Source organism: Ranitomeya variabilis, chromosome 5, assembly GCF_051348905.1.
Source record: "Ranitomeya variabilis isolate aRanVar5 chromosome 5, aRanVar5.hap1, whole genome shotgun sequence".
In the NCBI taxonomy this organism is placed as follows: Eukaryota; Metazoa; Chordata; class Amphibia; order Anura; family Dendrobatidae; genus Ranitomeya; species Ranitomeya variabilis.
The window spans coordinates 630,029,727-630,051,974 of record NC_135236.1 but is presented as its reverse complement, the minus strand read 5'-3'; the positions used below and the strand labels follow the sequence as shown (position 1 = coordinate 630,051,974).

The following is a 22,248-nucleotide window of genomic DNA, read 5'->3' as shown; positions in this document are numbered from 1 at the left end:
TAACTAGGGACAGGTAAGCGCACTAGTTGTGCACGGTGCCGCACTGGGTAACGCTGCTGATTGACGCTATAGATTGTGCCTGGTGCTGGATGGCACTAACTGGTGCTAGACAGCTCCAACATTCACGAGCATTCATCAACACTAGGGATGGGAATGATTCGAAGCTTTCACCAGAACAGGCATACATCCACACACACACAATAATTGATTTATACTAGCACATGGCCGTGCGGCCATGCAAACCTTTTATAGCTGTAGATCTCCAGGACCTTCCTAGTGATCCTTTAGGAGCCGCTACTGGACCTGAGCATGTGACCCCCGACCTCCAATGAGAGGTCGACCCGTGGGTATGCTCAGTAGGGGAAAAGCAGGACGTAGTCTCTGGAACATCTGCTTGCCACTGATCAGTGCTGGCTACAAGGGCTGAGCCTGGAAAGGCAACAGTAGCCAAGTGCACAGTATCAGCTTGAGCCAGACGCTGGGACAGACATCTCTGCTGAGCAGGTTCCTCTGCGGCTGGAGGAGAATGGGAGAATGCAGCGGACATGGTTCGAGATTCCTCATGTGCAGCTTCTGGAACTCAACACTTAACAATAACAGACTACTAATCTTTTATGCACTAGAAATGGTAAAGAGAGGGGCGCACTAGCGCAGTTACCAAGATAACAATAAGTTTACTGTAAGGTAAAATTATCACCTTTACACGTTGTTAGTATGCACAACACATATAGTAAGTATAATAGAAGGGATGCAGATGGCATCGGGTTATGAGAACAGCATTCTCAATCCACAGAGCCTCTGTATATAATGACTCAAATATTACAATAAGAACATAAAAAATAGTTTTTAAAAGCTAAAAAATATAATAGTCATTGATTTGCTGCCAAAATATTAAGAGACGTTCACAAGTTCTAATTATTTCCAGCTTGCAAAGTACTAGAGATGAGTGAATATATTTGGATGGAATTAAATTCAACTTGAATATTACAAAAATCTGAAAACGTTTTTCTAATTTTCTTCTGCTCAGGTTCCGCAAAACGTCGACTGCTGGAAGAGGTTAAAGAATTTAAAAAAAATTACTTATACTTATTACTTATACTTAGCGCTCCCCTTTCCGGCTCATCTGCTCCTTACCATGACTCGTCTTGTCCTTGTTGCTTCTTCTTTTCACTAACATGACTGATGAATTACCTAGACCTTTCACTCTAGGCTGGGACTTCCAACTCTGATGAGGCCCAGAACAACTCCTCGCATGTGCATGACATCATAAAATTGTGGCCTAATATGAGCTTGCGAAGAACCCTCCAGGGCCACATCAGAGCCATAAGTCCCTGCCTAGTGTATGAAGAGGGCCCTTAGCCACGGTGATAAGAAGGTGCGGCAAAATCCAGATGGGTGACAGTGAAGAGCAGAGGGGCAAGAGAGGTGAGCAGTAAGGTAAGAATAAGTGATTTTTCTTGTTTTTACATCTTATGTTTATTATGCTCAGGGTTTGAAGAGACCTCCCGAACATAGTAAGGGACATTAAATTTGCAGGTAAAAACTTTTCTGTTAATCAAATTTACTAGAAAAATTTGAAAGAACCGACGAATTCAAATTTTGGGCTGATTTGCTCATCTCTATCCAGCAGGTTTAATTTTTCTAATAATAAAAATGGTAATAAAAAGGAGTATTAATAACTATATATGGTTCCTTAAAGGCTGTATGCTTTACATTCCCCAATATATATATATATATATATATATATATATATATATATATATATATATATATATATATATATATATATATATATATATCTTATATATATTACTCTAAAGTTGTACAAAGACAAATGAAGGCTTTTCTATATGGAAAACATAGAGAAAAGAGATTATGTGGCATGCAACATTTCATATTACATACTGTATATATTCTCCCACAGTAACTTTATTTCTGTATATTATGATTTTAATATTTTTTTAAATCATTTTATAAAAATAAATAGTAAGATTTTAAAAATAAAAAGTATATCAATGTGTACTTGAGGCAATTCTATACATACGTAATTTGTTTCTGAATATCTTATAATACCTGCTAGAAAAGTATTGAGAGATATGTAAAGTACCGGGCTGGAAACACGTCAATATTTCATAAGAGTCATACTTGTTGTTCTTATTAATCCACCTAGTAAAATAGATATGCAAAGAGAAGGGGGATGTATGAAGGTATCTCACCTGGTGTTCAGTGACATTGTCTGAGTCTGTGATTGCTGTTGTTTCTCTGCATATGTCAGTAAGTTGAGAAAAATCAGATGGAGTTGTAAATGCAAAATCGGCAACCTGAGCTGGAGGAAAACATCCAGGGTAACACTGTGATGGTGGATCTGGTGGAGCCATCCGCACCTCCATGTACTTCAGTGTCCCATCTGAGTTCAGGTAAAGGGTTGGTTTGTACTGATCCATGTAGGATGTAGAAAGGGATTTGTCAGAAAAGCAGAATCCACACCCAGAATCATAATTCTTTCTAAGGCACCGGACAAGTAATATAGAAAATGTGACCAGAAAAACTGCACTGATGGCCACAAGGGAGACGATAAGATACAGAGTCAGGTCTGGAGCAGATTTGGCATTTCTAAGAAAGTCTTGAGATTTAGGACTTTCCTGGGCCACAGAGTCTAATATATTCACAATGATGGTAGCTGTGGTGGTCATAGAAGGTTCTCCATGGTCACTGACTGCAATCACAAGTATCTGCTCCGTGTTATCCATCTCATGTAAACCTCGGAGAGTCCTGACTTCTCCTGTGTATTCAGAGATGTAGAATAAAGCAGGACTGGCAGACTGCACAAGACTATAGAGGAGCCAGGCATTGTGCCCAGAATCCACATCCACGGCAGACACCTTACTGACTAAATACCCAGCAGCTGCAGATCTTGGGATGGTCTCCTGAGCAATGGTCTCCCCTGTGTTCTCTGGGTATAAGATAGTGGGAGGGTTGTCATTTGTATCCAGAATAAATATGAAGACGGAAACATTGGAGGATAATTTTGGAGATCCAGAATCTTCCACTCTCGCTGTGATCTGCAGAACCTGGAATTGTTCATAGTCAAAAGACCTTTGTGCATAAATATTCCCGGTGTCGGAGTTAATGTAGACGAATGAAGAGACGGGAGAACTGTGGATGTGGCTCTCAGCGATGGAGTAAATGAGGTTTGCATTAGTTCCCTCATCCGGATCTACAGCAGACACCGTACATAACAGTCTGCCGGCCTCATTGTTTTCTGGTATGAAGGCATTGTACACATTGTGCAGAAATGCTGGAGGATTATCATTCACATCAGAGATATTAAGGCTGATTGTAATCTGGCTGCTGAGAGACGGAGACCCCAGATCTGATGCCGTCAGTATAATGGTGTATTGTGAGAGCTTCTCCCTGTCCAGATGTCCACTAGTGACAAGAGCGTAACGCTGTGACATGGGCTGGCATTTGAAGGGCAAATCTTGTGACACTTCCAGATTGATCTCTCCATTTTTACCAGAATCCTTATCTCTGACTGTTATTAAACCGATTACTGTTCCTTCTAGAACATTTTCGGGAACTGGATTATAATTGGCTGTAAATATAATTTCTGGGCTGTTATCATTCACATCCACTATTTCTACCTGTACAGCGCATCGTCCTTCCATTTCTGGAACTCCTTTATCTACTGCCTTTATAGATAACTCATAGAAACGAGCTTCTTCATAGTCTACGTTTCCTTTTACGAAGATTTCACCCGTCTGTGGATTTAAGTCAAATATTTTCCTTGCTGCATCTGGGGTATTGCGATGAAATGAATATTCAATCACTCCATTGAGCCCTTCATCCCTATCTGTCGCATTTAATTTTATAATTACTGTTTTTAAAGGCAGATTTTCTGGGATCTGGATGCTATAAACTGATTGAGAAAATATTGGTGCATTATCGTTAATATCATATATCGTGACCGTGATCTGCAATGTCCCTGTACGAGGCTTTTCTCCTCCATCCAGTGCAGTAAGGAGAAGCCTGTGCTCTTTCTTTTCTTCCCTGTCCAGAATCTTTTGTAGCACCAGTTCTGGAATAATCAGTCCATCGTTCTGGTTAGTGATGGACAGAGCAAAGTATGGATTTGTATTGAGTTTATACTGGCTTATGCTGTTACCACCCACATCAGGGTCTTGTGCTGCTTCTAATAGAAATCGTGCACCGGGGCTAGAAAGCTGTTCTATAATTCTTATTTCTTGCTTATCAACAGGAAATACTGGGGAATTATCATTGATGTCTAATATTGTAATCTCCAGATTAAACAGCTCTAATGGATCTTGTACCATAATCTCTGCATGCAGTAGACAGTTCACAGTAGATCCACACAGCTCCTCTCTATCTATTCTTTGTCCTACAAGGAGAAACCTATTCTGGTCAATTATAAAATATCTGCTGCTTCCTTCTGTCCCTAAATGAAGCCTGCGATTATCCAAATTCACACGATTTATCCCCAGATCCTGAGCTACATTCCCCACAACAGTCCCTGGATGAGACTCCTCAGCAACAGAATAATGCAGCTGCCCAGTGACCCAGCCCCAGCTACAAAGGAGAAAGGAGCAGACTACTTGCTGTGCCCAAGCCTTCGGTGATCTTCGGTAGTCCATATCTTAAGTCCTGTTTGCTTGAATTCTCAATAAAATCCTTTGTTATTGTTCCCATCAGTGTTTTTATGGAATAAATCCCTTATCTTTCATCCATAATGCCGTCTGGTCCGTCATTGTTGCAGCAGCTCTTCTTTGTGTGTAAGGAAAGGTGGGAGGGTGAATCACTGAGCCAGGGGGAGGAGAGTGATGATGCAGAATGAACAGATATGCTGGGGAAGCTTAGAATGATATTAAATGACAAGTCTGCCCTCTGCTGGCCAAAATTGTGAACTACAAGTTGATTTTTTTTCTTTCAGATTTACAGAAGTATAATAGATGTAATACAAATTTCTGCAAAGTTGTGACCCTACATGATGATTAATTTATAGGAAGATCACTTAATTATATAATTTAACAAATTAAATTGAATCCATAGATTAATATTTATATAGATGAAGTAAAATATTGTATAGTTGTGTAAGTAAAATAGTAACAATCAGTAGTGAATGATAAAAAATGGAAAAGGTATGGTATTTCCCAATGAAGGCACGGGTGACGTAAATTCTATGATATTACGATAAATTCTACAATAATGTGCAACAACATTTTTACAAATATAGAGGCATCTCATGATTTTAATTAATCCGTTGTCTTAGAAGATCACTTCCAATTTGGATAGGCTAAATGCTGCTTCTACAGAATATGGCCAAAGTTCACCTAGCAGATATGATACCTTAGGTTGCACCAGCCATTTTATCAGCAGATGTCTGGCCTTTGGGTGCAGTATTGTCACCATAGATCATATGGGGATTCAAGTTACTAGATTTGCCCTTCCTAGCTTGTTTCCATTACCATTGTAACATCTCATAATCAGAAATGATAATGTTGTCATTAGTGATGAGCGAATATACTCGTTCCTCGAGATTTCCCAAGCATGCTCGGGTGACCGGGTATTTTTTAGTGCTCGGAGATTTAGTTTTCATCACCTCAGCTGAATGATTTACATCTGTTAGCCAGCATAAGTACATGTGGGGCTTGCCTGATTGCTAGGGAATCCCAACATGTAATCAAACTGGCTAAGAGATGTAAATCATTCAGCTGCAGCGATGAAAACTAAATCTCCGAGCAGTAAAAAATACTCGGAGGACACCTGAGCATGCTCGGGAAATCTCAAGTAACGAGTATATTCGCTCATCACTAGTTGTCATAAAAACCTGCTGAGATACATACATCACATATGGTTAAATCTGTTTTTCACTCCTTGTAGACACAAACTCTCAACAGTATTTCTTGAAAAATATAACATTACAGGTCACGGGCACTCGCCACTGTGATGAGATGTCTATCCAAGGAATTAGTCTAATTGCCGTATGTGGAGTTGGAAAGAAATGTTTCCTCTAATATGGAGCAATTATGGGGCATTTGCTTCATGGGGTTTTTACCTTCCCCTGGATCAAAATGTTTGACAACCAGTTGAACATGATGGACTTGTGTCTTTTTTATGTTCCATTATCAATGCTGTTTTATCCCACTGAACTAAAATACGTGTGAATATAAGGTCTTGAGTTTTCTGAGCATGCTTGGGTGTTTTCTGAGTATTTTGGTGTGCTCGTAGATTATGTTTGTTTCCCCGCAGCTGCATGATTTGTGGCAATTAGACAACATGAACACATGCAGAGATTGCCTGTTTGTTAGGGAACCCCACATGTATTCAGGCTGTCTAACAGCTGCAAATCATTCAGCTGCGGAGACTCAGATATAATATATGAGCATGCCCAAAACACTCAGCGAACACCCGAGCATGCTCAGAAAACTCGAGTAGCAAACATCTTCGCTCATCACTAATGAGGTCACATTCTCAACCACCATAATTCCACTCATCATTAAGAAAAACAAAAGACACCAACAGTACTACGACAATCCTGTACAGAAAGCTGTGTACCCAGATTGTGTTCCCCATCAAGCATGTCTCGTTGTGTTGGATTTGTTCACTTTTTGTTTTTGCACTCAGGGTACAATACCTCTCTTGGCCTTTAAATTAAATGTTCAATGTTCTGCTGCAGCCCATGATTTACCAACAAACAGGATCAAAGGAAATAGTAGATGAAGAGAACAAGTAAAAAAGAAGCTTGTTGGCGCTATACAAAATTTTTGTGTGTTTTATTTTTCTCTTTGCCAACATATTTCAAGATCACGTGTCCTGGTGAGATCGGTATGATCTTAAAAAGTGTCAACCAACACAAAAAGAAAGAATTGTTTTTGGTTGAAGGCATTTATCATTGAACTTAATCTCAATATAGTGATGTCAGACTTCTTTTTTCACTTCTCATCATTCATACAATGTTAAGACACTTTGCTGAATTTACGGTAGTCTTTTAACAAAATACATTTAAATGCTAATTTTTCAATGTAGTTAAGTTTAAAAACTAATATAACATCAATAGTTCTGCCTCATTTAATAAACTAAAACTGAAGGTAAAATATCTATTTAAAAGAAATACATTTTTAACAATTTCTCTATTGCACAAAATTCGTATTAAATTATTAATTAATAAAAAAATAAACACCAGAAATTATGGAAAAAGATAATATAAAAAGTGAAATATGTTAGATTCTTTAACATGATATTAATTACTAAAGCATTAAAATTATTAAATCATGGACCTAACTGAAAGCAAAATGTATCTCAGTATTAAAAGCTACTAAACCCTTTAAAGGGAACCTGTCACCCCCAAAATTGATGGTGAGGTAAGCTCACCATCATCAGGGGTTTATCTACAGCATTCTGTAATGCTGTTGATAAGCCCCTGATGTATCCTTAAAGAGGAGAAAAAGACGTTAGATTATACTCACCCAGGGGCAGTCCCGCTGCGGTCTGGTTAAATGGGTGTCTCAGGTCCGCTCCGGCGCCTCCTATCTTCATTCCATGATGTCCTCTTCTGGTCTTCACTAGGGTTGAGTGACTTTTATTTTTATAGGATCGGGTCGGGTTTCACAAAACCCGACTTTCTCAAAAGTCGGGTCGAGTGAAATCGGCCGATCCTATAAAAAAGTCGGGGTCGGGGTCGGCCGAAACACGAAACCCAATGCAGTGCAATGGGATACTATGGTTCCCAGGGTCTGAAGGAGAGGAAACTCTCCTTCAGGCCCTGGGATCCATATTAATGTGTAAAATAAAGAATCAAAATAAAAAATATTGATATACTCACCCTCGGACGCGCCCTGGTACTAACCGGCAGCCTTCCTTCCTAAGAATGAGCGCGTGAATGACCTGCGGTGACGTCGCGGCTTGTGATTGGTCGCGTGAGCGGTCACATGGGCGGTCACGTGACCAATCACAAGCTGCGACGTCATCTAAGGTCCTTCACGCGCTCATTCTTTGGAAGGAAGGCTGCCAGAAAGAAGCAGGGCGCGTCCGAGGGTGAGTATATACCTAATAGGAATATACTCACCCTCAGACGCGCCCTGCTTCTTTCCGGCAGCCTTCCTTCCTAAGAATGAGCACGTGAAGGACCTTAGATGACGTCGCGGCTTGTGATTGGTCGCGTGACCGCCCATGTGACCTCTCACGCGACCAATCACAAGCCGCGACGTCACCGCAGGTCATTCACGCCCTCATTCTTAGGAAGGAAGGCTGTCGGATAGTACCAGGGCGCGTCCGAGGGTGAGTATATCAATATTTTTTATTTTGATTCTTTATTTTACACTTAAATATGGATCCCGATACCGATTCCCGATATCGCAAACATATCGGAACTCGGTATCGGAATTCCAATACCAGATTCAGAAGATCGCCAACCTCATGGCCGACCCCACACAGGGGTCGGGTCGGGTTTCATGAAACCTGACTTTGCCAAAAGTCGGCGACTTCTGAAAATGGCCGACCCATTTCGCTCAACCCTAGTCTTCACGCTGCGGCTCTGGCACAGGTGTATTTTGTCTGCCCTGTTGAGGGCAGAGAAAAGTGCTGCAGTGCGCAGGTGCCGGGCCTCTCTGATCTTTCCGGCACCTGCGCACTGCAGTACTTTGCTCTGCCCTCAACAGGGCAGACAGAGTATGCCCGCGCCAGAGCTGTGGCATGAAGACCAGAAGAGGACATCATGGAATGAAGATGGGAGGTGCTGTACCGGACCTGAGACGACCATCGGAGCGGGACCGCCCCTGGCTGAGTATAATCTAATGTCTTTTTCTCCTCTTTCAGGTAACATCGGGGGCTTATCTACAGCAATACAGAATGCTGTAGATAAGTCCCTGATGACGATGAGCTTACCTCATCATCGATTTTGGGGGTGACAGGTTCCCTTTAATTTGTACGCATTATGCTAAGAACATAGAATCTACAAAAAAGGAAACCTCTCAACTGGATGACAAAATATCTATAAAAAATTTTTAGTGGGGAATTCATTTTTACTAATGATGCTTTAAGAACTCACCTGATTTCCATTTTGCCAGCCTACATCAGATGAAGAGTTAATAATCTCTCCAGTCATATCTTGAAGCTGAGGAAAATTCAGTGGCTTTATAGAACTGTAATCCAGCTTGTCATTGGCCCGGGGGAAACAAGCTGCATAGCATTGTCCCTGAGGTTCAGGAGGAACCATCCTAACCTCCATATACTTCAATGTTCCATCATAGTTAAGGTAAAGAGCTGGCTGATACTGGTCCGTAAATGTCTTGGCTTGGTGTTTATCTAGAAAACAGCAGCTACTAATGCTTTCACTATCCTCCTTTCTTAAGCATTTCACAAGTAGAATAATGAATGTGACAAGGGAAACCACACTGATGGCCACAAGAGAAATAATCAAATATAATGTGACGTCTGATGATGTCTTGGAATTTGAGAGAAAATCATGAGATTTTGTTTTTTCTGCTATAACCTCATCCACTATACTGACAAGTACAGTCACTGTGGTGGATAATGGAGGAGTCCCCTGATCGCTGATAGAAATGACAAGTTGTTGCTCCATGTTCTCAGTCTCCTGTAATCCTCTTACAGTTCTCACCTCTCCTGTGAGTTTAGACACTTGAAATGAGGAATAATTGATGGGGTCAATGAGAGTAAACAGTAACCAGGCATTGTGACCAGAGTCCAGATCCACGGCAGACAGTTTTGTCACCAGATATCCAGCACTTGCAGACTTGGGAATCCTCTCTTGGACAATGAGGTCCTCCGAGTGCTCGGGATACAGCAGAGAGGGGGGATTGTCATTTGTATCCAGAATGAAGATAAAAATGTGGACAGTGGAAGACAACTGTGGAGATCCTGAGTCTTCTACCCTTATGGTGATTTGTAATACCTGGATCTGCTCATAGTCAAAGGATCGCTGAGCATATATATTCCCATTATTAGAATGAATGTACACAAAGGAGGAGACAGAGGAGCCGTCAATCTGACTCTCAACTATGGAGTAAACCAGATCAGAATTAACCCCCTCATCTAGGTCAGTAGCAGATACTGTACATAGAAGAGTCCCGGGGTCACTGTTCTCCTTAATGAAAGCATTATACGTAGACTGTGTGAACACTGGAGCATTATCATTAATATCTGAGACCCCAAGGATGACGCTTGTTTTACTGTACAGAGGAGGAGACCCTAAATCAGAGGCCGTCAGCTCTATAGTGTATTGGGGGGTTTCCTCTCTATCTAGATTCCCATCTGTGACAAGGGAATAACGGTTTTTATTAATTCTAATTTTAAATGGTATTTTGGGGGACATGTTCAATTTTACTTCCCCATTTTTCCCCGAATCTTTGTCAATCACACTGATAAATCCAACAACAGTTCCCACTTGAGCATTTTCTGGGATATTAGTTTTCATTGAGAGGAAAGAAATTTCTGGAGGATTATCATTTACATCTTCTATTTCCACCTGAACTAGGCAGTTCCCTATAAGCTTCGGTAATCCTTTATCCACTGCTCTAATTGCCAGCTCATGAAAATTCATGTCCTCAAAGTCAACAGTTCCTATTAAGAAAATGTCTCCACTGTGCTGATTTACATCAAATATTGCTTTGGCAGATTCAGATGTGTGACTCCCAAAAGAATACTGTATCTCACCATTTGCTCCGTCATCCTGATCTGTCGCATTCAGTGTTAATATCACAGTGTTCAGAGGCAGATTTTCCCTAATGCTGATTTTATAATCTGACTGATTAAAGACTGGAGGATTATCATTAATATCTAATATAACAATTGTTATTCTGCAGGTCTCTGATCTGGCCGGTTCTCCTCCATCAATAGCTGTGAGAATGAGGTGATGTTCTTGTTTTTCTTCTCTATCTAAAACCTTTTCTAGTATCAGCTGAGGGATGAGCGTTCCATCCTTACGATTCTTCACAGACAATGAGAAATAAGGATTTGTATTCACTGCATACTGACTGACACCATTCACACCGACATCTAAATCCTGTGCAATTTCTAATTCAAATTGAGCACCAGGAGTAGTAAAAACCTCAGTAATTTCAATATTATGATGATTAACTAAAAATGTGGGAGAATTATCATTAATATCCAGAATCACTATTTCTAGAGTAAAAAGCTCCACAGGATTTTCAGCCACAACCTCTATCTGCAGTAAACAGCTGGGACTAGATCCACACAGGCTCTCCCTATCAATCCTGTCCTTCACAACCAGCCCTCCATTTGCCTGATTTACACTGAAATATCTTTGGTATTTCTCAGATCTCAGATGTATCCTGCGCTGAGAGAGCTCTGCACGTTTTATCCCCAGATCCTGAGCTACATTTCCTACCAATGTCCCCGGCTCAGACTCCTCAACAATAGAATAACGAAGCTGCCCAGAGACCCAGCCCCAGCTACACAGGAGAAAGGAGCAGACTACTTGCCATTTCCAGCACGGACAAAAGCCTCTGATGTCCATATCTTAAATGATTGTCTTGATATTTGATGTCATGTAGATCCTGTGTAATCCAAGCTGCATGAGGGTTTTTGTAAGAAATCACAGTTCCACCTCAAAAGAAATCAGTAAATCCAAGGAAAAAATACATCCGCAGGGCTCTCATCGGAGCAGCAGCTCTTCTTTGTGTGAGAGACGATGGGAGGGTGAATCACTGAGCCAGGGGGAGGAGAGCGCAGAGCTGATTTGAGCACATTTTCTAGTGCAGATGAAAATTCTCAGTGGATGACAAGCCTACCCTCTGCTGGACAATGCTATGAATTACTTCTAACAGTAAAACTGAAAAATGAATTCACCGCAGAAACTCCTACAATACTTTAGAATACACTTACACTAGTAATAATAAAATGCAAATTATAAGACAGTGATCACATATTGCAATGAAAATGTATATTTAAAGAAATGTACGTATTTTATCTGATATACATAAAAATGCAGCACTACTGCTAATAATAAAAAATCTATCAGATGAAAAGGGTAACACAGAATATCACGTTCTCTATTCATAATACAATTGTTTTGGATACTAAGTCTTTATGCCTAAGTAGGATAAATGAATGGGAATATGTCAGCAGATTTTTGCTGCCTCATCTGAGAGCAACGTGATGTATGCAAAGAGACCCTGATTCCAAACATAGATCACTTAGATTACTGGGTTCAGCCATTCTCACACAATCAGAGCTTTTAGATTTAGCAATGACGCAGAGCTGACAAAGCTAACCCCACCCACACCAGCCTCTGTATATACAATGTCCACTGCTTGACCAGGAGGCACAAGCCACTATGTCCAAGCATTGATAAGCTACTGGTGCTAAAATAATCATTGCAAGCAAACAAAAGAGCTTAGTAACTGAGGCATCCCTGAAATCTGTGTTTTAACCCCTACAGCATGCTGTCTTCAGATTACATAGCAAAAACCTGCTGACAGTTTCCCTTTAATTTGACAATTCCTTTAATTTTGATTGAAAATGTTCATTTTCACTTTGTAATTATAATTAATCTATGTGTATGGGTTGTTAATAGGATTATGTTGCCAAGGCAATTCGTCTGGAGATGAGCCGATCTTTTGAAATTCATATTTACCAGCTTTATCAAATTTTCCAATGAAATTTGATTTGATGTGAATAGATTGGCGGCAAACTAAAATTGCTCCAAAGTCTAAAAAATGTGTATGACACATTATGTACAGTATTTTCTGGCTTTCTCTCCTTCTCTCTATGGCTAAGTTGCGAGCTGCTATGCCCACTCATTATTCAGATTCATCACAAAATAGCTGCTGCATTTTCTTTGTTTGCTTTTATACAGACTATGATAGTTCCTCTTGATTGGGTTTACTATACCTTGTGATACAATAGCGTAAATGCCTTATGGGAAAGCCCACCCATTGTCATGTGGTCTTTCGCTGGCTCATGAGAACTTTTGCAAAGTCTAAAATGATGATGGCTCTTATAGGTGATTCCTGCCAATTGAGCAGCAAATTGTTTGAATTTACAGGATTTATCAAATTCTTAAAATTTCAGTACAACTTGATTCGCACATTTCTATACTCTGCATAATTAAAAAGTTCTGACCCTACAAGCAATAAATTACACCTTTACAAATTTGTCATTTTTTAACCAGATAATGACATAAGACCAAATCGTGATTTTCACATAATTGTAGAAATACAGGCAATCTGTATATCTAAAATTCCACAGCTTCTGAGTCTGCCCACATTGAGTCCACCAGAGGAAACCATTCTGAGCACTTATTGTTAATCTACAGGGAACAGGCACAATTTAATTTCTAATTACATCCTAATTGATGCAGATACCAAACATATCATCACACAGGCCACATTAGTAATAAATTAAAACTGCTCTGCGATTGTATGCTATGAGTAACAAAAACATCTTTTCATTAGGTATTATTGATATGCCGCTTTATTTTTTTATGCCAATGCTGTTTCAGAAATGCTACAATACTATGTATTCCAAATCTGTTTGCAATGATTGCAGTATATATTACACTGATAAATCTAATTAAACAAGTAAATAAAAAGTTTGATTGTTAAAATAACTTACAATTAAACAATTTTCTAGACATTAGATTTCTTCATGGTTACTGTGCATTTACAATAATATTTTGTTAAAAAAATGAATGGCAGTATTACTTTAATGAGCAAGTTTAACTACTTCTGGACCAATCATAAAATTTAAACACCTGAGAAGTCCATATTTTACTCTGCAGTGATATTATAAAATGTCAATACAGAATAAGCAGCTGACAGGAGATCGTGCAACTGTGTGGAGGTGGGGTTCTTCTTTCAGTGTTCCCACAGGGATAATTACTTGGTTTATTACTATGTTAACCTTCCCCATCACTATATACACAATGTTGAACAAGCTTTGTGTATACTGTAATAGAGAGAACTGACAGTGCTTCCTCCTCTGGACCCAGCAGTCATGTGATAGCTGGATGAAGGGAGGAAAGGAAGCAGGAGCGGCTGGACCCTAGGAGACCCACTCAACTCTTTATCCCAGGAGTCTGAATTTCTTCTATGGCTTGGGCTAATAGCCCCAGTTACAGGAAAATCAGCAATAAAAAGAATATTAATATGTTGAAATGCCCCCAAAAGGTCTTTGAATACCTTAAGGTGACCACATTGTGTGTAATAAATGAAAATATAATTAATTGTAAATACTAAGAGTAATAAATGAAAATATAATTAATTGTAAATACTAAGAGAATGCAGTTAAAGTTGTTTTAGTGGTATTTTGCAGTAGTAAAAAAGACTACAAAAATAATAAAGAAAAAATAACCAAATGTATCTCGAAAAAAAATGTAAAACTATGTTGAATTTCCAAACGAGAACATTTTTTGTAACCGTTACAAGCACATGTTCGATAAAACTTGAAAATGTGACTGGTCAGAAAATGTGGAAAATTATCTTGTAATTAACTCATTAAAGAAGACCTAAAAGATATATAAAAAGCTGACAGTAGGTAGAATTATTATTTTCTTAAGTACACGTCATTAGCAAACCCAGATTACTTCTTTTAGCATTACAGGAAGGCTTGATGTTCATTTTACCTCAAAATCTGTTGAGATTCATTTCTCTGGAAGAAACTAATTGTAAGTACTAAAGTATTTCTATACAGCTTCTTGATGGTAGATTAGCACCTCATGCTCAGATCTGGAAAGATTTGGCCTGTTTTGACATTTTGTTGACTTTCAGGTTCAAAGAATACCAAATGAGGATCATTTTGTTTATTTCTCTTGTAAAGTTATCAAAGGTATTATTATTATTAATCGTATGAACATATATTTAAACATCATATAAGAATACATAAATGATAATCAGTGATTGAAAAGAACAAAGGAGCAGAAATCAGAGTCGGATATCGAGATTTTCCATGTATGCAACAACATTGTCATTTCCAGTATAGAAATCATTCTTGTCACCAGTATAAGCTCTGAGGGGACATTCCTCAACAATGTGCTGAATTGTTTGATGGTCAGCTCCACAGTCACAGGCAGGAGAGTCAGATTTTCCCCACTTATGCATAAGATCTGCACAGACACCAAAGTTTGTTCTGATACGATTCAAAGTGACCCAGGTTTTCCTTGGCAGATTGAAGCCTGGTGGTGGATTTTGAAAGTGAGGAAACACTTGAGGCTCACGGTCTACTGCACTGACCCAAAGTTCACGCCATTTCTCTTCTAAATTGAAATCATGATCATACAGGGTAATTGCGGTTCGGATGGGTGGATGTCTTGATTTCAGTCGCTGTATTTGAACATCTTGGATATTTTGATGTATTGGGAGATTTTCATTATTCAATACTTTGGTGTATTCTTTAAGTAGGAGCTTTTGTCTTCTCAGATTTGCAGGTGCGATATGGGTCAAGACAGGTAACCAGTGGATGGGCGTAGGTCTGATAGCACCAGAAATTATGCGCATAGAGTTGTTCAACTGATTGTCGATTGCATTCACATGACAACTATTCAGCCATACTGGAGCACAATATTCTGCGGTAGAGTACACCAAGGCAAGGGTAGACGTTCGCAAGACAGGTGTGGAGGAACCCCAGGAGGATCCGCAGAGTTTCTGAATAATATTGTTGCGTGCTTTCAGTTTCTGTGCCGTCTTTTCCAAGTGAGATTTGAAGGTTAGGCTTCTATCAAGGATTATGCCTAAATACTTGGGATTGAAGTTGTGTTTGACAAGTTGACCTTCAAAACGTACTTTGAGTTCAGTCTTAGCACTTGTGTTGTGTAAATGAAAGCAACATACTATTGTCGAAAATACGTTCCCATTACACTAAGATCTGTTAGGACCTCCTCTGCTTCCTGCATTGTTTTGCTCACTGTAGCAAGTGCCCAGTCATCGGCGTATTCAAATTTCCGTGATATTGTGTCAGGAATGTCAGCTAGGTACAAAGCAAACAGGAGAGGTGCCAGCACTGATCCCTGGGCCAAACCATTGTTTAAGGTTTTCTTACAACTGGTTGAATCACCCATGATAAGTTGAAAGGTTCGATTTGTAATCATATTATTCAAGAGGTACATAATTTTCTTACATGGAATCACCTTCAGAAACTTATATAGAAGTCCTTCCCTCCACACAGTGTCATATGCGGCAGAAAGATCGATGAACGCCACTGAAACCTTCTTGTTCTTTTGAAATTCAGCTTCATTTAAAGTTGTCAAGGCTAAAACTTGGTCACTGCAGTTTCGAGCAGGTCTAAAGCCGGCTTGCTCTATAGGTATTGAGTCAAAAATCTTTAAATTGATCTTGTTATAGATTAAGCGTTCTAACAGCTTGTAAAGGCAGCTCAATAAAGCAATGGGTCTATAGCTTGATGGATTATCTTCAGGCTTCCCAGGTTTTAACAATGCAATGATCTTGGCGTGTTTTAATTTACTGGGGACTTGAGCATTCTCCATGATATCTGAGAAGAACTTTGCCAACCATTTTTTCGCAAAAGGTCCACAATTTTTGAGAAATTCGGGATGAATCCCATCAAATCCAGGAGCTTTGTTACTTTTAGTATCAACAAGGGCAATTTCAATGTCACAAGTTGTAAAAGGACGGGAATATTCTTCAGTTGATGCCACAGATGATTTTAGTAGCTTAAACTTATTTTTAACTTCTATGGTATGAGCTCGGTCTTTAGGGGTTCTTGAGGTGTTCACAATGTGTGCTGCAATTTGATTTGGAGTTACAGCATTCGTTTTCTGTTTTGCTTTACGGTTTCCTTCTAGTTTTCTTCTAAGAGACCACGCTTTTCTACTGGACCTTTTAAAGTCCAAGTTCTCAACTGTTTCCATCCATTTGGCACAACGTGCTGCATTCAGTTTGTTCAGCAACTCATCACCGATTTCACCATCTTCACTCTCAAGAAATTGTCTGTATAGTTGTTCACATTCCTCAGTCCAGCCTGGAATGTATTCTTTGCGGAAGCCACGTGGTATTGATTTCTTTGCAGCTTTAATAACAGCTTTACAGAACCGCTCATAGTTTTTACTGATTGGAGGTATCCAACCAATACACTTGTCAAGATGATCTGCAAACTTTTTCCAGTTGGCTTTAACAAAATTCCATCGAGGACGTGGGTACGAAGTTACAAGAGGAATGGATACTCCAACAGTGATGATGACAGGGCGATGCTGACTTCGAGGGAAACGTTTGACAACACTCCGAGTTGTACATAAAGGTTGATTGTTTCTATTGCGTGATACGAAACATAAATCAGGGTTGTATCCTCTCTGCCAGGCTGCTGATTGGAAGGTTGGAAAATCCTTTGCATCAAAAACCAAGAATGTGTTGCGCACGTCAGACCAGTTTACCAGGTGCTCACCATTGTCGTCATTACTAGCATATTGCCAGAGCTCATGGTGACTGTTGAAATCTCCTATATAGACGGTAGGATGTGGATGGACATGGATAACTTCAGTAGGCCATTGTACTGCAGGAGGCTTGTAAATATTAACAATTGTGATATCACCAACTTTAATCACAGCATCATGGATGTAATTTTCAACAGATGCAGAAACAAGCTTTACATTTTCAATGTTGCCTTTCACATAGGTAGCTACATCGTAGTGTGGGTCATATGTAGCACCAATTAAATCAAAACCAGCAATGGAGCCACAAGCTAGAAGTTGGTCTTCATTTTCAACATGAGTTTCCTGAAGAACAAGAACGTCTATTTTGTTAGTAGTGAGAAACTTGTGAAGGAAATCACATTTTGAGCGGCTGATACCTTCAATATTAATTTGGCAGATTTTCACAGTGGGTCCAAGATCTTTCGTTTGAGGAGTGTCATTTGTGATGGTACCATTATTTGTAGACATTATCAAATTTGATCCTTTGTTGATTATCAAATATGATGTAAAATATATTGACCAGGAGATCTAGATGTAGTTTGATTGTTTGGTCGTCAAGGTTGTTAGTCCTTTAGCGTTACCCAGGGTGCACCACGTGGAGGCGGACTAACGTTATCAAAGGTAAATCAATAAAGCACAAATCAGGCAAAAATTTACCTCAACTGCAGCTGAGACCCTAGACTTTACCTCAAATTGAGCATTGTTATTTACTCAGCCATGGATTTTAATGTCCATGTGTATAAAGCAGTTGACATAAAGGAGGATATAATTGTCTGTAAAATGTTAATCTGCAAAACACAGAATCAGCTGCCTGTGATGGGTTCATCTTAGTTTACCACGACATGCTTAGCCACATCATGCTAAGGAGGGTCTGTGACAGCACTGCTTTTGCTGTTTCTAGCCTTCTTCTTCCGCTGCTCCATAATACTCATAAAAACATCTTGCATCTCCTCTTAAATAATTAAATCCAGTGTGAAGATGAGAGTTTTTCCTTTGTATGAAGATAACCGAAATTCCTCAGCTTACATGCTCCTAGTCTGCTGTCCACAGCAGCATATACTATATGAGAAGTATGAAGTCTCACATAACTATCAAGTAGTAAGACAGCAGAGAGACCCAACTACAATCAACTTAAGCCTCTCTTAATGGTTCAAAGATATTATCACCAAGTTTGACAGGGTTTTTTAGTTTGTATACTAGAGGAATATTTTATATTTTTGTTTGTCTTTATGTCATAAAGATTTTCAGGAGGCAATAGATCCCTTTAAAGAGCAATTTTAATTTATTTCATAAACCAATAGTACCCAAGAAAATAAGAAACTATGTAATATATCTTTTCAGTGAAATCAAATTCTTTCACTGACAGAATTGATCTGTTATTACCAAAATTCTCAATTCTGAGGTAGAATCTTTATTAAAAGAAGACAGACTCTCCTATTTCTGAGATAGTAGATGGCAGCTGCTACTGATGAGATTCTATGTAGATGGAAGGAGAGAAGAGTTAGAGGCACAGATTCCCTTTAATGTTGATGCTAGTGTTTGCTTTTCCAATACATTCAAATATAAATGTATAGACACATATGTATTTCACAATATAGATTTGACAATCTTAACACCATTACCTACACACATCAGAAGTGTGTATATCCCTTTGCGACAAATAGGAAAAGGAGCAGAACCCTTGCCTATAAAAAACAGACAGAACTTATTAATTTAAAAAAAACATACATCTGTTAAGGTCTATTCACACCGAGGGGAATATAGTTCACAAGCCTAAATCAGTTTTTAGGGCTAAAAAAGTTATAAAATAATGGCTCATGCTATATTTGTCCTATAATTTGCTAATGAATTTGCGATTAAGGTGTGCAGGAATGATACGTCATTGTCATGGCAAACTGCTCCAGTCATGATAGTGGCTGCTACATGTGTATATTTTACAAGAACAGTACTATGCCATACACTAAAATGTACATTTTTTAAGTAACTAAACAGTGGAGATATAACAAATAATTAATCTATTAACAATGTCACAGTAACCGTAAGCCTAGGGCACTGACAGAAGGACTAATGTAAAGTAACATGATAGAACGTCATTGTCTCACCTTTTCTGTGTCAGTGAGTGCATTCATCGCTGTGCTGTCTGAGGCTACAGTGGGGTCTTTAACCATAACATTCATATGAGAAAAATCCAGGCTCCTCATAAAACTAAAATCTTGTTGTTCCATTGCTGGGGGTACATTAGTTTGGTAACTCTGACCTTGGGATCCTGGAGGAACCATCCTGACCTCCATATATTTTAAGGTCCCGTCCGTGTTCAGGTACAGAGCCGGCTGATACTGATCTGTGTAGGATTTGGATAGGGATCCACCAAGAATACAGCAACTACTGCTGTAATCATAACTGTCCTTCCTCAGACAATTCACCAATAATATCATGAAGGTGACAAGTGACACTAAGCTGATGGCCACTAAGGAGATGATTAGATACAGAGTCATATCTGATGGGGGTTTGGAATTGGTCAGGAAGTCTCCAGATTTCGGTATTTCCACTACAACCTCATCCGCTATACTGACAAGTACAGTCACTGTGGTGGATAATGGAGGCGTCCCCTGATCACTGATAGAAATGACAAGCTGTTGCTCCATGTTCTCGGTCTCCTGTAATCCCCTTACAGTTCTCACCTCTCCTGTGAGTTTAGACACTTGAAAGGATGAATAATTGATGGGGTCAATGAGAGTAAACACCAACCAGGCATTGTGACCAGAGTCCACATCCACTGCGGACAGTTTTGTCACCAGATATCCAGCACTTGCAAACTTGGGAATCCTCTCTTGGACAATGAGGTCCTCAGAGTGCTCTGGATACAGCAGAGAGGGGGGATTGTCATTTGCATCCAGAATGAAGATAAATATGGGAACAGTGGAAGATAACTGTGGAGATCCTGAGTCTTCTACCTTTATGGTGATTTGTAATACCTGGATCTGCTCATAGTCAAAGGATCGCTGAGCATATATATTCCCATCATAAGAATGAATGTACACAAAGGAGGAGACAGAGGAGCCGTCAATCTGACTCTCAACTATGGAGTAAACCAGATCAGAATTAACCCCCTCATCTAGGTCAGTAGCAGATACTGTACATAGAAGAGTCCCGGGGTCACTGTTCTCCTTAATGAAAGCATTATATATAGACTGTGTGAACACTGGAACATTATCATTAATATCGGACACCCTGAGGGTGATGCTTGTTTTACTGTACAGAGGAGGAGACCCTAAATCAGAGGCTGTCAGCTCTATCGTGTATTGAGGGGTTTCCTCTCTATCCAGATTCTTGTCTGTGACCAATGCAAAGCGATTCTGATGAGTTTTTATTTTAAAAGGCACATTTGGTGATAAACTCAGTTTTATTTCTCCATTCTTTCCAGAATCCCCATCTCTTACATTAATAAATCCTACAACTGTTCCTATTAGAGCATTTTCTGGAATATCATTAGTCACAGTAGAAAATGTAATTTCTGGGGGATTATCATTAACATCTTCCACTTCCACATTAACTATGCAGCTTCCCCTCAGTTTAGGAAATCCTTTGTCTGCAGCTAAAATGGCTAATTCATAAAAATTTACATCTTCAAAATCCACATGTCCATTGATATAAATCTCCCCATTTTGCTCATTTAAAACAAATAATCTTTTTGCAGATTTAGACGTGTGATCATCAAATGAAAATGTAATTTCACCATTTGCTCCGTCATCCTGATCTGTCGCATTTAATGTTAATATCACAGTGTTCAGAGGCAGATTTTCCCTAATGCTGATTTTATAAACTGACTGATTAAAGACTGGAGGATTATCATTAATATCTAATACAACGATTGTTATTCTGCAGGTCCCTGATCTGGCCGGTTCTCCTCCATCAATAGCTGTGAGAATGAGGTGATGTTCTTGTTTTTCTTCTCTGTCTAAAACCTTTTCTAGTATCAGCTGAGGGATGAGCGTTCCATCCTTACGATTCTTCACAGACAATGAGAAATAAGGATTTGTATTCAGTGTATACTGACTGACACCATTCACACCGACATCTAAATCCTCAGCAATCTGCAATGAAAACCGAGCACCAGGACTTTCAACTAATTCAGTGATTTCAATAATGCGATCTTTAGTTGAGAATGTTGGGGAATTATCATTAATATCCAGAATCTCTATTTCTAGGGTAAAAAGCTCCACAGGATTCTCAGCCACAACCTCTATCTGCAGTAAACAGCTGGGACTAGATCCACACAGGCTCTCCCTATCAATCCTGTCCTTCACAACCAGCCCTCCATTTGCCTGATTTACACTGAAATATCTTTGGTATTTCTCAGATCTCAGATGTATCCTGCGCTGAGAGAGCTCTGCACGTTTTATCCCCAGATCCTGAGCTACATTTCCTACCAATGTCCCCGGCTCAGACTCCTCAACAATAGAATAATGAAGCTGCCCAGAGACCCAGCCCCAGCTACACAGTAGAAAGGAGCAGACTACTTGCCATTTCCAGCACTGACAAAAGCCTCTGATGTCCATATCTTAAATGATTGTCTTGATATTTGATGTCATGTAGATCCTGTGTAATCCAAGCTGCATGAGGATGATGAATTTATCTGTCCATATTCCCAAAAAGATAATCCATCTGAAGAAAAGAAACATCCACACGGCTCTCATCAGGGCTGCAGCTCTTCTTTGTGTGAGAGACGATGGGAGGGTGAATCACTGAGCCAGGGGGAGGAGAGCGCAGAGCTGACATGAGCACATTCTCTGGTATAGACTGAGTAATCAAATTTATGACAAGTCTAC

At 39.5% G+C, this 22,248-nt stretch overlaps 1 protein-coding gene across 39 annotated transcripts in view; it reads right to left on the bottom strand.

The window, feature by feature from the left end:
• The window catches only part of LOC143776637 (protocadherin gamma-C5-like), a 671,321-nt gene that overhangs the window by 134,485 nt on the left and 514,588 nt on the right, over positions 1–22,248 (bottom strand). The window contains exon 2 of one of the 39 annotated variants that reach the window (XM_077266203.1): positions 19,522–19,704. The exons of 34 other annotated variants lie outside the window; for them this stretch is intronic. In XM_077266203.1, the coding sequence (XP_077122318.1) occupies positions 19,522–19,704 (183 nt within the window). Of the gene's footprint in view, positions 1–2,216; positions 4,807–9,064; positions 11,674–19,521; positions 22,133–22,248 lie in introns of those variants that run through there. 4 more of the 39 variants (XM_077266204.1, XM_077266205.1, XM_077266248.1 and 1 more) reach the window with 4 other exon arrangements.